At 50.0% G+C, this 15,531-nt stretch overlaps 1 protein-coding gene across 4 annotated transcripts in view; it reads right to left on the bottom strand.

Annotated features, from left to right (window-relative positions):
• SIDT1 (SID1 transmembrane family member 1) overlaps positions 1–15,531 on the bottom strand; it is a 52,462-nt gene that overhangs the window by 5,902 nt on the left and 31,029 nt on the right. For 3 of the 4 annotated variants that reach the window (XM_068957669.1, XM_068957679.1, XM_009689634.2), the window contains 11 exons: positions 15,192–15,263; positions 9,616–9,764; positions 8,836–8,909; positions 8,194–8,260; positions 7,086–7,159; positions 6,352–6,475; positions 4,904–5,021; positions 4,157–4,293; positions 2,130–2,238; positions 1,695–1,709; positions 836–912 (listed from right to left, as the gene is read on the bottom strand). In XM_068957669.1, coding sequence (XP_068813770.1) covers positions 836–912; positions 1,695–1,709; positions 2,130–2,238; positions 4,157–4,293; positions 4,904–5,021; positions 6,352–6,475; positions 7,086–7,159; positions 8,194–8,260; positions 8,836–8,909; positions 9,616–9,764; positions 15,192–15,263 — 1,016 coding nt within the window. The remainder of the gene's footprint in view (positions 1–835; positions 913–1,694; positions 1,710–2,129; positions 2,239–4,156; positions 4,294–4,903; positions 5,022–6,351; positions 6,476–7,085; positions 7,160–8,193; positions 8,261–8,835; positions 8,910–9,615; positions 9,765–15,191; positions 15,264–15,531) is intronic. The other variant, XM_068957687.1, reaches the window with a different exon arrangement.

Raw genomic sequence — 15,531 nt, forward strand, 5'->3', positions numbered from 1 at the left:
CGGTTTCCAAGTTAGATTTCCCCCTCTATTTAATAGAACAGTTACCACACAGAGGAAGGACATGCTTGAAAGAGGAAGCAGTGGAAGGTTTGGATAGCACTGAGCACATATCCACAAAGCAAGGGTCCTTTTTCACGAATCCCATCATTATCTAGGGAAGTACTGTAACTGTGGCAGGCCGAAGGGATACACCTGTGGGGAACGTACGTTTGTGCTTATGGCTGCTTTCATGACATAGTTATTTCAGACCAACCAGGCTTACTTTATGCTTGAGCGCACCTAGTTTACTTGCAAAATTCAGTCTGACACTTATTCAGAGATGGAGGAATTAAAATAAAGATTAATGAGACGGATGCTTACAGATAAAAGCTCACTTGGCTTCAAGCTCTAATTAGCACTCTGTACCAAGTAGAAAGGAGTCACTGGGATATAAGGTAACAGCTACTGTTTCTTATTTGTTTGCCATCTCCCTTAGGTGTTGTAGGAATATCAGTAACCATTGCTTTAGTCCCAGAGCCATTACAATTGCTGCCCAAAGCCTTATGCCAGTCCCTTTGAACTGACATCCCCAGAGATCAAGAGCAAAGGCAAATCCTATTGCATTCGTAGCACCTTTGCTCTGATGTTTTATTCACTGAGCCTTGGAACTGGGGAGGCCTGGCTAGAGCAAACAGCTCCACTAGAGCTCCACACACTACACGTGTGTGTATCATCTACCCACATACTTTGTGAGAGAAGGGAAGCCTCACTTTTTCAAACAGTCACAACCCTTTCCTCTGCACATCACCTAACAAGTGACTGGTGAGGGAGACATCGAGATGAAGGGAAAACTTACCATGTACATTGGTCGGCTACACTGCTGGATACAGTCCGTGTATAGCACCATCGCTGCCCGGCGAAATATCCCCAGGTCTGCAGGGAAAGAGGATAAAAAAACCAAATACAGCCAGCAGAGTGAGCTCCAAGTGGCCAAACGGGGGGAAAAGTGAGCACTCACTGGCTGGCAGAGGACCCAACCTGCAGAGTAGCAGGGTAGTCCACAGGTTCATTTCTGGCCCTTGGGAAGCAGTTTGCGCTGAGCAGTAAGGCAGCCACCACATTTGGGATACGGACAACGTTTGGCCAGGATGACAGGTTAAAAAGCCATCACCCCTTGACAGCGGCATGGCCCAGGATTCAAATAGGCCATCTATATGTGTGAACAGAACGGCTTTGCAGCCACTTCTCTGGAGGAGAAGCATGTGTAGCAAGGGGAAAAATGCCTTTTGTGGAACAAGCTGCCATAGAAGGGAAACATGGCAGACACTCATCCCTCAGTCAGAGGGTCCTGGAGAAGCAGCATGTATTCAGGATACTCCTGCCCACAAAAGTCATTGCAGAGGCTTCATTAGAGAGCCATCAGTGGCAGTGAGGATGGACAGACATGCATATGCATGCACACACACACCCCTCTTCAGACACAAACATGGAGCTAAAAAGGCTCCTTGTGCTAAGAACAGAGCTCTCCTGCACTATATCATCCTCCTCTTGTCAAGGAAGAGGGACAAGCCATGCTGCTGGCAAACTGACTTCACTTCAAGAGCCAGCCCCTGAGGGTGCGTGGGGCTGCCTCCCCCCCACATCCATGCAGCCCTGGCTGCTACATCACTGTTCAGTCACTTCCCCAGAGAAGAATGGGAGCTGCTGCCAGTTACCTGAGTCAGGGGCATCTGAGGCAGATGAGAACAGAAGAGGAAGGAGAAACACGTTTGTAAGCAGAGCACAAGAGCCAGGTTCCCCAGCTGACCCCCCTCACCCCACGATGGGGTTTATCTAGCTTGCCCCTCTGAGCACAACACAAGGGGGAGCTGTAGCTATACGGCATGTTCCTTGGGAGGGAGGCCAGCTTTTCCGGCTGCCACAGGGCAGCCTGGTCCTGCTGACTCCCACAGATCTGCGAAAACCCAGCATATGGACTTTGGAGGCCAGAAAGAACCTCAGATGAGGGAGAGGATGGGCCAACCCAGAACACAAGCACAGGCCATGGGATGGGGCTCACACAGGCACCAAATGCTGCAGAAGTCACTTGTGCAGGTGAAAACAGAAGGTACCTGGACACCGCAGAACAACGATTCAATCGCAGCACTTACCAATCTTGAAGCGGCCCATGTAGTAGATCTGAGTGCTGAGAGCCAAAGAGGCCAAAACATGGATCATTGAGAAAATGACCCAAAACCACATGTCATTTTTCCCAAACACCTGAAAGCAAAAACACATTAAGAGCAAATCGAGCCCTGCTATCAGCTGGCCTGTCATTTCCCCTTCTCCCCCGCCCCTCCCATCACCCTGGGGCATCAGAAATCTTCACTGAACATAGAAGAGAAACCTCCAAATCCTCCAACCTGAAGACGGATCTATAAATCCGGACAAAGTCCAAAGAAGCAATAGGAGCTCAGCACTTCTGGAGAAGAGACCATTCTTTTTAAGTACCCCTTCAGTGAGGGCTGGCAATTTGGAAGGACTGTTGGCTCATGGGGCGGAAGTGTAGGGACTTCCGGGCCTAAGCGATCCCTACCTGCTTCTGGGCAGCAGCTCTCAGGCCTGGAGCTGGATTTTACAGACAGGCAGTCAGGGAACCCAGCTGTTACTTTAACCAGTGCATTGTAGCAGCCTATCATCATTTCCAGCACAGCCTAAATCAAATGATCTCCAAGACACACGCTTTCTTCAGAGGTTCAAAGGTGAGACTATCCCACTGTTTCAAGAGATCTCTCACCTAATTCAGGTACAGAAAGTGTCAGACAGATACGATCTGTGTGTGGCAGATTCTGAAGAGCCAGTCATGCTATTCAGCAATGGAGCAAATGGTTATCTTTATTCCAAAAAAGACAAAGCTGCTGTGCAGGCAGTTGCTCCTATCATGCACTTTAAGTTTATTTAAGGACTGGAAGTTACCTACAAATCCAAGTTAATGCTACATTAAAACCTTAATATTTCAGTTATACATTGAGGTGTCCAGAAACTCAGGGCTGGTGTCAGACTGTGCCCACACACTCCCCTCCTCTGGGGCACATGCCTGAATGTTTCCTTTTATGTGATCACACAACTTACAAAGAGGCAGAAAAGCCACCTCTGCACGAGTGGAGTTAGGGAGACCTGCAGCTTATAAACTCCACTCTACAGCTTCAAAGCATCTGACAAGATAACACACAGCATCCCATAATCCCAGAGTGTTGTATCTTGCTGTGCAGCTATGCTACAGTTATCAAAAGACTCTTCAAAAATCTCAAGTTCATCAGCAGCTCTTGCATGCATTACCCCACAGACCCCATCTTCTACCCAAACCCTTCGCAGAATTGATTGGTATTTTGTATTATGCTGGGTAGTGAGGGGCTAACAGCCCTGCTGGGACACAGCTGCTAGTTCAAAGCAAGAATTCAATGGATTTTTGCCTGGTTACTGCTGAATGAAACCCCAAGCCTCCAGAGAGCAGAGACCTCCAAGGTCAAGCACAGGTTGGTGGCTTGGGCGAGCCAGCTCAGTACCTGCACTGCTAGGAGAAAATGGGCAAAGCCTCGCACCAGCCTAACCCATCAGTGACTGCTGGTGCACAAGGGTGACCCTCTTGCAGTTCCAGCCGCCACCTCCCTCTCCCCCGCTGCCCTTCTACAGCTAGATACTCCTGAAGCTTGCCTGGGAGCCCCCAAACCATTGTATTAGCCCTGCATCCCTCCAAAGATAGCAAAGCCAACTACAGGAGCTGCGCCCAGCAACACAATTTCCCAAAGTGGGGAAAAAGACACTAGCAGTTTGGCAGAGGACACTTCTTTGAAGCTTGAGCCAGCCTCACCCCTACTCCTCCAAGGAGGACTTCCCCATGGGAAGCCGGCTGTGTGCTTGTACATGGACACCTTGGTGCATGAACCTCCCTTTTTGGGAAAGGGAGCATGTGATGGTCGAGACCTGAAGAGGAGCATGCTGACAGAAGTTCTTTTGCTCTCTGTGAGCCCAGGGAAAAAGAGGAGGAAAAAACAAGCTCATTGGGAATTCAAATGCTAGCAGCTACTTCACGCTCTTATCCAACTCATCTGCTCCCCCCAACCATTTTTCCACTTGAGCCAGCTTTCCAGCAGCACCATCTCCTTCCCAGAGAGGAAGATAGATAAGAGAGTCATACCACTCCAAGGACTGCCAGACAAATGACCACAGCAAACGAGGCATAGGCAGAGTAGGCACTGGCATTGATGTCTGGGTGGCGGGTCTGGTAGAGCTTGAGCATGCACAGTCCTGCGATCATGTACATGAAGGAGGTGTCTGTGGAGGGAGCACAACAGGAAGGGTGAAGATGTGTAATGCCAGCAGGCTGAGGAAGCTGCTCCAGTCTGCATATAAAGGAGAAGTGTGGTGGCAGGGCCAAATCCAAAGCTAGTAGACATGAAGCCCTGATGCTAGGTTACACTAGACAGCATCTTTTGCTTTGCTGTCCTGCAGTGACTCTACCATGCTCTGGGACAATAAAGAATGAAGGGGCCCCAAAGAAGTGCCCCATGTAAGGCAGCACAGAAACAGGCAGGGAAGGCAGAGGGAACCCCAGAGGAAAAGATTTTCCACTGCAGTGCAGGACAGAGCACTTGAGGTTCTAGCACTCAGCCATTAAGGGTGTGCAATTTCTGTCTTCAAACTCTGAGCAGCAAAAGCAAGGGGAGTTCTTGCCAGTAGCACTCTGCTGGAGTCCCCAGGACCCCAGAGAAGAGACTGAAGTGCATTAGCCCCTGATTTCCAAAGCCAAACACCTCCTGACCGGGCCCTGAAACGGGCAAACTCCAGGGAAGTCTTGCTAGGGTAGAAGGATGTGAAATACCAGCAACTCAGAGCGCAGCAAATCCTGCCTCTAACTCAAAAGGAGAAAGGCAACTCAGCTTACCAAATTGGAAATTGGAGTAATTGGGGCAGACGTGGTAACAGGCACTGAGCACCCCTTCCATCATCAGAGCAATGCCCATAGCATAAAAAAGACCAAAATGCTTTGGGATCCCATAGTCCTGGAAGAGAGCAGAGCTGCACAGTACAGTATCCCTCACTATGCTGATCACAAGCAAATTTCCATTCTCCTTTGCTTCTTCCCCACTACCCACCCCCACGCATGTCCTCCGTCCATCAGTACAGCATAGTGTGCTGTGTGCAACTGTAGGCTCTGCATTTAGCCACCTTGCACAGCCACTGAATCCACACAGACCAAATCAAGCTAACCACACAGAAACTTCTGGTCCGGAGACCTCTATGTCTTGGTACTGAGATCTTGAGACCAGAATCTCACTGCCCTGTCCGTTGTGCGGTGCTACATCCTGCACAAAACACAGCGCTGCAGACCCAGAATAGTGACCTTGTTCTTGTGGACAATGGGGGTTTAAGGACACCTGAGGAGCAGAGTCCATCAGCCCAGGTGGGAAGGCATGTCCACCTCATCTCTGGCTCAGACCTCATCTGAAAGTACATAAGCAGCAGACCATAAAAACTGGTTTAGGGCCTTTACTTGCTATCAAGTCAAAGAGAACACGGCTGTGTTCAGAAACCACCAGCACCACTGCCCGTAGGGCTGCAGATTCCTCCAGTCTCTCCTATGACATTCTAAAAAGCCTGCAAAGGCCCTGGGTATAGCAGGCTCTTGTTCAGAGTCCCAGGACACTCAATTCCTCTGGGTTATCGTAGGCTGCTCTATGCCCTCTGGCTAATGAGGGTGCAAAAAAGGAACTCTGGACTGTATAAGACAAGGGAGGGAAGAAAAAAAGCAAACCCCAACATGAACAAAAGCATCTTAGGACACTTCTATTGTTCAAAAAAGGAGATCACAGCAACACCACATTCCCTGGGAGCAAAAGAGCAGGATATCAACTCCCAGGCTATGCCTTTCACAAGCTCCATTACAAATCTAGGTCTAGCTCTTTGTCTGCAGGAGCCTTCTCCTACCCTCTCTAGAAAGCAGATGCTTTGCCCTACTACTTGTTCCTCATGTCATGGGACAAGGCAGGGAGCCAGACACACTTCCAGCCAGCTCACCTGTCCCAATTCCTTCCCCAGAAAGCACTGGGGAAAAAGCCCCAGCCCCAGGAATCATTCCTGTACTAATCTCTGTATTTGCAAGCCCAGGCTAGGTCATCACAGCAGCATGGACACGCTGGAAACAGTGAAGTGCTGGGGTATACAAGACCACAAATGTTCCACCTCCACCTTTTTGCAGGTGGGGAAAAGGAGGAGGACTCTTATCCTTCATCAAGGCAGGCAAATGGAAACCCACTGTGTAGCTCTATTTGGCTTCCAAATTCTCCCTATCCTTCTTCCCTCTACTAGGTCCTATGCAACCACGTTCCCTACCAGGGTATAGATGTCTTTCATCTCCATGGCCCGACGGTGGAGGATGTCTCTGCGCAACACAATCAGAAGGAAAAGAAAGCCCAGCAGCATGTGGCCCACATTGCTGAGGATGTTGTTGAAGGCACTGCCAAAAACAAGAAGGTTTAAGACAGAGATAGCATAGCACCTGGAGGCTAAACTCCAGGCCACAACAAATTGCATGTCTGCTCTGCTCTCCTCACCATCCTGCACCTTGGCAGCTGCCAAACACATATGTTAGTTTTACATGCTGCACGACAGTTTTAGGTTGAGTAGTTTACCTGGCTCAGTGGATTTAAACATTTTCTGGGAATCTCACTGGGATTCGGGTCTGGGAATTCCCAACTCTAGGCTCTCTTCACTCCCATGTTAGGTGAGAGAAATGCTGCACTGAAAGGACTGAGCTCAACTTCTTTGCAGAGCTGCTGCTCCTTGGGTGCATATGAAAGTGTTCAAAAGCACCCAGGAGCCCTCCATTGCTTCCTAGTAGATTTGCTGGGGGAACTCAGGTACCACATGTTCCTGGGTACCTGTGTCTCACTGCAACAGAAAGCCATAGCCAAGCTAAACAGAAAGCTCAAGGAGACTGCTATGAGCCCTAAAGTCTTATCAGCATGGATGCTGTAAGCCCAGCAAGGCCAAAATCAAGACCTGGGCACAGCACAAACATGCAGGACACACAGGGCAATATCACAGTGACCACAGTGCTCACTCACCTCAGCACCCCAAGGGGGTGAGCGCACAAGAAGTTGTAGTAGCAGATGTCCTGATTGCCTGTCACATTTACTACCTGGGCAGAGAGGAGGCAAGAGACCCAATGTTAGTACTTCCTCCCTGTTTTGAGGGTTCTGCTTTGTGTACCAGCATGCACACAAGGTGTAAACCCCATACTGGGTATATGGCACTCCCAGGTTGCAGCTCCGCAACCACTACACTTCACAAATGGCTTTTCACAACGCACTATAGCTTGGAGACCAAAGTCCTGAAAAGCAGCAAAGCCTGTGACAGCAGCCCAGAGGTGCTTTGGACAGGACCAGAGTGAGTTGTTTCAGCCAAGCCCTTGACTGGTCTGAATTCCAGCTAGTCTTTTTTTGTTCTCTTTGCCTAGTTCAAACGCTTGGGGCAGAGCAGGGACCAGATGCCAACATTTTAGAAGAAAGTCACTGTGTAAAGGCCCACTGTGCCTCAAAGATGCATGTTAGAGACTAGGATGCAACCTACCTCAAGCACAGGGGAGTAGCAGTATTTATGAATGAACCTTCTATAGGGGCAAGAGCTTGACATGGGCCACAAACCTGAAAGTAGTCTCCAAAGGAAACATTGTGTGTCCTCACCCCTGCTTCCCCCTGGCCCCACTAATAGAACAAGGAGTGAGAAATAGATCTGCTTGTGGATCTCTGAATAGCAGCAGGATGGTACGGGGGAAAGCAGGGCAGGGGGGAGGGAAAGGTGGAAATCACTCATATCACAATAGATCTGGTAGACAACTGAAAATAAGTACAGTTTAGAAATAACAAGTTATTCCTCCTGCCTCAAAAGTGAAACAGGCCCCAAATAAGACATCAGAGAGGTAGGAAGACAACTGTACTCCCAGCTTTCCAGGTAGAAATAACAGAAGAACTGCAAGCTCAGCATGCCAGGCCAGTAGCAGGGCTCAGCACCTGGTGCAGAGAGAGCAGCTAAAGTAAATTGCTCCTCAGACATCAAGCGGGATTCCTGGTGACCCCATTTCACTGTAATTGTCTTTGCACCATGCAGACGCAGAGTGGGTTTAAAGGTAAGAAAACCCAGGCCCAGGGGACAGCCATGCAGAGGCCGACGCACCGTCTGGTAGGTGATGACGAGCTGGATTACTGGCAGGGCGTAAAACACCGCAATAGTGATGATGTTCCTGCAGGGAGGAAGCAGCAGCGGCAGTTACACACGCCAGCACAACCACACACACCCAGCACAGAGCCCCACAGCACTCATAGAGCTAGGGCATACACCCCAGTGCCTAAGGACATAGATCCTTATCTCCCAGCAAACCTGCCAGTCAGAGCTTTACGTCAGCCCCAGTTACAATCTTCTGAAGCAGAAGAGCAAACACACTAATGCTGTCCAACAGGAGGCAAGTGCTAAGGGCACAAGAAAAGCCAGCACGTGGATCACATGCATGTGTGTTTAAATGCTAGTTCCGCCTTTCCTTGTATGTTCCAATGCACTGCTTGTGACGGCACTTTAGAGCCGTTTCACAAACCAGTATCCATCTACAGACATGTGTGCACTGGTCCACAAATATCCTCACTTGAGGTATGTGAGATCTGCAGCTAATGGTTGGAACAGGGTCAGAGTGCATAACAGGACAGCTCAGAGCATCTTCAAGCCTAAAGCATGGTTCAGAAGAGCACGTGGACACAGATGGAGAGTCCACAACCAAAAAACCAAATACCGGACTGGAGCTTTACCAGGTTATCTTCTCCTTACCAGAAATAAATTTTGTATTTTTTGCTGACAATCCTTCGGTCCTTCCTGGACAAGTCTGACAAATAGAGGAACACCTGAAATATTAGTGGGATGGGAAAGAGGGAAGGGGGAGGGGGAAAAACACTAATGAGGAAGGCAGAAGCCAGTAGAATATCTTGATGCGTTTGGACAACATTCAATTTGGACAGTTTTTACACAATGATGCAAGAAATGCTCATTTACACAATGATGCAAGAAATGCTCATTGTATCCCTTTATTCTATGGAGGACAAATTCTACAAAATCCTCTAATGAGCTCCAGGAGTGGCTCTGATCTCTAACACCCAACGAGCAGTGTGGGGTGACAGAAGAAGGCAGTTTCTGAGATATGCTAGCTTAAGTCACAGAACTTGCATCAGTCATTTGATTCCGGCACATCTATTGCAGCATGCTACTCCTGCTAGTTAACTATCTACCATTGCACGTTATTTTCCCCTCATGCTGTCCCACCACCTTGGTTTCTGGGACACTCTGGGTGGGCTTCCTTCCTCTTTCTTGATAGTTCCCAAAATGCTTCTGGTTTTCCATATTAAATCACTCATTTTAGTAGTGCACTTAGCACATCAGGAAGACTTTCTAGATTGTGGAAGAACACTAAAAATACATTCATCTGTGTTACATGAAATCCATGAAAGAGGGAAAGGGAAACTTAAAAACTGCGGCAAGGGACTCTAGTGCTACTCCTGGTCCAGCCGTGTCCATGGCCCAGACTCGTGGCCACGGCTGCAACACCAGCTGTACCTTAGTGCGGATGACGTTCTTATCACTTTCAATTTCTGGCATGGTGTCAAAGTCACTCTCCTCCTCAACAGAGCTGTCAGTGTCTGAACCAGCCTGTAGCCCATGCTCTGGGGAAGACAGCTGCCGTCCGCCACTGGAGCTCGACTCATCTGGAGCAGAACAGGGAGAAGGAACTGGTCAAGGTAAAAAGCTAAAATCCCCCTATGGACAGCAACAAGGAAACAGCCAAGATACCAGCAGCTGTCTGCTGGGAGAAGTGGACAAGGCCATTTCAGGGAACAAACTTTTCCCATGATCACAGCCTTTCCCAAAAGCCTCAAATGCCAGTTCAGAGCACATGCAAAGGCTCTCTCTTCTTCCCCTACCCACTCCCCCTGCCCAACATTCCCTCTGTCCCTGCTTTTACTCTACTGCTTTTCATCTCTAACATTTTCTATTCTTTATTAGCCTGGACTCTTGAAATCTGGAAGTCCAAAACAAGCCAGAAAGCTCTAATCAAAACAGCAGGCAGCGTGCGAGTTAGAAACAGGCCATCCTACAGTTTTTGTATAGTGTTTATGTATAAGCTTTTCTAAAAATGTAAAACAAAGACAAAAAGCAAGAAAGTCAAACTTTCAAAGCAGGCAGAGCATCAGCTTTGCTCCCTTTGCATGCACACTATTGTTCACCTGCAGGTCATTGGGATTGCCTGTACTCTTGTGCAGCCAACAGAGAATTGCGAACAGACGCAGCAGTTTGCGCAGCAACGTCTGGGCTCTGCCTGGGCCTTTTGTGGGCCTTGTTGGAAGTTGTGGAGACTTTCTGGGGACCCCCGAGGAACTAGACGGTGCTTGCTGCTAGCAGGAAGGGAGAGCTAGGCAAGGACTCCTGCAGGGGACCTTGACTTCACTTCTCCTGGGAAGTTCTAGCTAGGTGGGGCTGCTGCTAACGAGCTCTCTGGGCTGCCCTGGTCAGAGGGAGTTGGGGCTTTTGTTTCAGGTGGCTCCTGATTGGGTGGGTCAAGCACCCTTGTGAGTCACTGCTAGGCAGAGGCCTATATAAGAGCCAGGCCTAGAGCCAGGGGCTTGAATAAGAGATGTTGTGGAAAGACTGCCAAGGCTTGTCCATGCATTGGACTACTACCCTCTGCTGATCTTCCACGTGGGTGCCAACGACACAAAAGGCAAACTGGAAACCATCAAACAGGACTTCTGGGGATGGTGGTCAAGGGTCTGGGAGCCCAGGTCGTTTTCTCCTCAATCTTGCCTGTGAGGGCAAAGGATGGGAGGAGGAGTAGGCGCGTTTTCCAAGTGAACAACTGGCTGCGCCCCTGGTGTTGGCAACAGGGTTTTGGTTTCTATGACCATGGGACCCTGTTTGAAGATCAACAGCTGATGGGGAGAGATGGGATCCAGCTTACCAAGCGGGGCACACGCGTCTTTGCCAACAGATTGGCCAGCCTGGTAAGGAGGGCTTTAAACTAGGCAAGATGGGGGAAGGGGAGTGGTATAGTGGCAGGAGAGTCAGTAAAACACCGCTCGAGTCAGGATGCCTCCAGCGGGTGCATACAGCCAGGGGAGACAGCATGCAACATGGCTACGGAGGCTCCTCTTGCACCTCTCCTGGGAAGCTTGCATGCTTGACTGGCTCTCTGAAATGCCTGTATAGCAATGTGTGCAGCATGGGGAATAAACAGGAAGAGTTAGAGATCTGTGTGCGGTCGCAGGGCCATGATCTCATTGCAGCGACAGAGACATGGTGGGATAGCTCACATGACTGGGATGCTGTCCTGGATGGCTATGTGCTTTTTAGGAAAGACAGGCCAGGAAGGCGAGGTGGTGGAGTTGCCCTTTATGCGAGGGAGCACCTAGAATGTATGGAGCTCTGCCTCGGGGTGGATGAAGAGCAAGTTGAGAGCCTGTGGGTAAGGATTAAAAGGCAGGGTAACGTGGGTGACACTGTTGTGGGGGTTTACTACAGGCCACCTGACCAGGAGGAAGTGGTCGATGAGGCCTTCTACCGACAGCTGGAAGTAGCCTCATGATCACAGGCCCTGGTTCTCATGGGAGACTTCCACCACCCTGACATCTGTTGGCAAGACAGCACAGCTAGGCACAAACAGTCAAAGAGGTTCCTGCAGAGGATTGATGATAATTTCTTGACTCGGGTGGTGGAGACGCCAACAAGGAGAGTTGCGCTGCTGGACCTTGTACTAACAAACAAAGAAGGTCTAGCTGGAGACATGAAGGTTGGGGGCAGCCTTGGCTGCAGTGACCATGAGATGGTGGAGTTCAGGATCCTCCGAGGAGGGAGCAGGGCAATGAGTAGGATTGCAATGCTGGACTTCAGGAGCGCTAACTTTGGCCTCTTCAGGGACCTACTTAGGGGAATCTCGTGGGGTAGGGCCCCAGAAGGAACAGGGGTCCAAGGAAGCTGGTTAATATTCAAGCGTCACCTCCTCCAGGCTCAAGATCAGTGCATCCCTCTGAGTGGGAAGTCGAGCAAAGTGGGCAGGAGACCTGCATGGATGAGCAAGGAACTCCTGGCAAAACTCCAACAGAAGAAGGAAGTACGCAGAATGTGGCAAAGGGGACAGGCCACTTGGGAGGAATACAGGGACGTTGTCAGAGTGTGCAGGGATGCGACAAGGAAGGCTAAGGCCCAGTTGGAATTAAATCTGGCAAGGGATGTCAAGGACAACAAGAAGGGCTTCTTCAAATACGTCAATAGCAAAAGGAAGACTAGGGAAAACGTGGGCCCGCTGCTGAATGGGGTGGGTGCCCTGGTAACAAAGGATATAGAGAAGAAGGCAGAGTTATTGAATGCTGCCTTTGCTTCAGTCTTCACTGCTAAGGCCAGTCCTCAGGAATTCCAGGCCTTGGAGACAAGAGAGGAAGGCTGGAGAAAGGAAGACTCTCCCTTGGTGGAGGAGGATCGGGTTAGAGATCTTTCGTCCAAACTTGACATCCACAAATCCACGGGCCCTGATGGGATACACCCACGAGTGCTGAGGGAGCTGGCGGATGTTATTGCTAGGCCACTCTCCATCCTCTTGGAAAGGTCCTGGAGATCAGGAGACGTGCCTGAGGACTGGAAGAAAGCCAGTGTCACCCCAGTCTTCCAAAAGGGCAAGAAGGAGGAGCCAGGGAACTACAGGCCTGTCAGCCTCACCTCCATCCCTGGAAAGGTGATGGAACAGCTCCTCCTGGAGGTCATCACTAAGCATCTGGAGGACAAGAAGGTGATCAGGAGTAGTCTGCATGGATTCACCAAAGGGACATCATGCTTGACCAATCTGATAGCCTTCTCTGATGGGATGACTGGCTGGGTAGATGAGGGCAGAGCAGTGGATGTTGTCTCCCTGGACTTCAGCAAGGCTTTGGACACTGTCTCCCATCACATCCTCCTAGGTAAGCTCAGGAAGTGTGGGCTAGATGAGTGGCCGGTGAGGTGGATTGAGAACTGGCTGGATGGCCGAGCTCAGAGGGTTGTGGTGAATGGCGCAGAGTCAAGTTGGAGGCCTGTGGCTAGTGGTGTCCCCCAGGGGTCAGTCCTGGGCCCAGTCTTGTTCAATATATTCATCAATGACCTGGAGGAAGGCACAGAGTGCACCCTCAGCAAGTTTGCTGATGATACTAAACTGGGGGGAGAGGCTAACACACCAGAAGGCTGTGCTGCCATTCAGGGGGACCTGGACAGGCTGGAGAGGTGGGTGGAGAGGAACCTCCTGAAGTTCAACAAAGGCAAGTGCAAGGTCCTGCACCTAGGCAGGAATAATCCCATGCACAGTACAGGCTGGGGGTTGACCTGCTGGAAAGCAGCTCTGCAGAGAGGGACCTGGGAGTGCTGGTGGACAACAAGTTAAGCATGAGCCAGCAGTGTGCCCTTGTGGCCAAGAAGGCCAAGGGTCTCCTGGGTTGCATGAGGCAGAGTGTTGCCAGCAGGTCGAGGGAGGTGATCCTGCCCCTCTCCTCAGCCCTGGGGAGGCCTCACCTGGAGTACCGTGTCCAGTTCTGGGCTCCCCAGGACAAGAGAGACATGGCACTCCTGGAGAGAGTCCAGCGGAGGGCTACCAAGATGATTAGAGGGCTGGAGCACCTCTCCTAGGAAGAAAGACTGCAAGAGCTGGGCCTGTTCAGCCTGGAGAAGAGAAGATTGAGAGGCGATCTCATCAATGTGTACAAGTATCTGAAGGGGGGCTGTCAAGAGGATGAGGCCAGCCTCTTCTCCGTGGTGCCCAGCAACAGGACAAGAGGCAACGGGCAGAAACTGAACCACAGGAAGTTCCACCTAAAGCTGAGGAAAAACTTCTTCACTGTGAGGGTGCCTGAGCATTGGAACAGGTTTCCCAGAGAGGTAGTGGAGTCTCCTTCCCTGGAGATATTCAAAACCCGTCTGGATGTGATCCTGGGCAATATGCTCTAGGTGACCCTGCTTGAGCAGGGAGGTTGGACTAGATGATCTCCAGAGGTCCCTTCCAACCTAAACGATTCTGTGATTCTGTGATACTCTCCCTATTGACTTGCTGAGTTCCCTGTCAGCTTGCAGCACAGACCATTTGCACAGAACATTTAAGTCTCATCTCCGAAATGCTTTTAAAGCATACTCTTGAAAAAAGCCTGGAGCCCTCATCTCTACTCCAGGACCCAATTCCTCCTGAATTTTCCCCACTCATGAAGCCTGTTCTGAATTTCTTTACCAGGTGTTCAGACATACTACACTTTCACAGTCCAACAACTGGGTGACATCTGAGGTGTCAGGATATCTTTACAGCAGAGAGCAAATACACCCTGAGCAGGGACTAAAAGTTATACAGAGCTGCTGCCCTCTCGTATTTGAGTAACTGCCTCACACTACCTGACCTGTAGCGCATCACCCTGCACCTGCGTTCCCATGCTGCCAAATCCAAAGGTTATGCCCAAGAAGTCCGGAGCACTGAGCTGTTCAGCATCCATTTTTCCACAGGAGCAACAACACTTGCAAGGAGACTAAGAAATACTCTGACAAAGGAAGGAATTTCCCATCCTCTCAGAACAGCAGCCTTCTAGAGAGTTTTGTTTCCTCTGCTGCTCAGGGCATGGTTTATCTGTTTATCTGTTGACAGTGTGATATTATCTCTCACCTAATGAAACCTCCAGACAGCAAGAACCTCTGTCTGTTCTGCCTTGTGGCACACAATCTTTTAGCCTTCCAGGGAAGAACACGCTTTGGTCTAAAGACAGGCTTGGTGAGCTAATAACAGACTCCTGGAAGCTGTTTAGAAGGGACATTTGGCAATCTCCAGTTCAACCTCCTTCTGGAAGCACCACTCTTATCAGATGACTCTGTCTTTGTTTAGCTGAGACTTGGACATCTCCAAGGACAGAGACACTCTGTGCACCTCTTCCCGAAAGGTGGCACCTTTTTGGTGCAGAATTTCTTCCTAATGTGCAACCTGAACTTCCCAAGCTACAGTTTCTTTTCAAGTGGTTGTAACGTGCTGTTAGACCAGCTTGTATCTTCAGTCTCTTCCGGCCTTAAAGCACTAAATCTGGGCCCGCCCCTACCCCAGACAGGGCCTGCACTTCTATGCCCTCCAGGTGTGTGAGATACTATACCGATAGCACCATAGCTGCTTCCCTCAGGAGTACTGGCTGTGATAGGATGCGAAGAAGTCATAATCCCAGATCCTGCAATGGAAGCAGACCCATAAGATCCAGTTAGTCTCATGTCAGGGCGTTTGAAACGCATCGGGGTGAATGCAAACAGCTCAAAGAGCAGGAGAGGCTTGGGAGAAGCAGCGTTTCCCCAAGCAGATGGCACCCTATCTCCCTCTAGAGCATACTGCAAAGCAAGTATTTCCTTCCTGCACAGCGTGAAGCAAAACCATTCCCCTCAGCATCCCAACACAGGCTGCCAATTTGACTTATAAAAGCACAAGCTTCTCTGCAGCATCCA

Source organism: Struthio camelus, chromosome 1 (assembly GCF_040807025.1).
Source record: "Struthio camelus isolate bStrCam1 chromosome 1, bStrCam1.hap1, whole genome shotgun sequence".
In the NCBI taxonomy this organism is placed as follows: domain Eukaryota; kingdom Metazoa; phylum Chordata; class Aves; order Struthioniformes; family Struthionidae; genus Struthio; species Struthio camelus.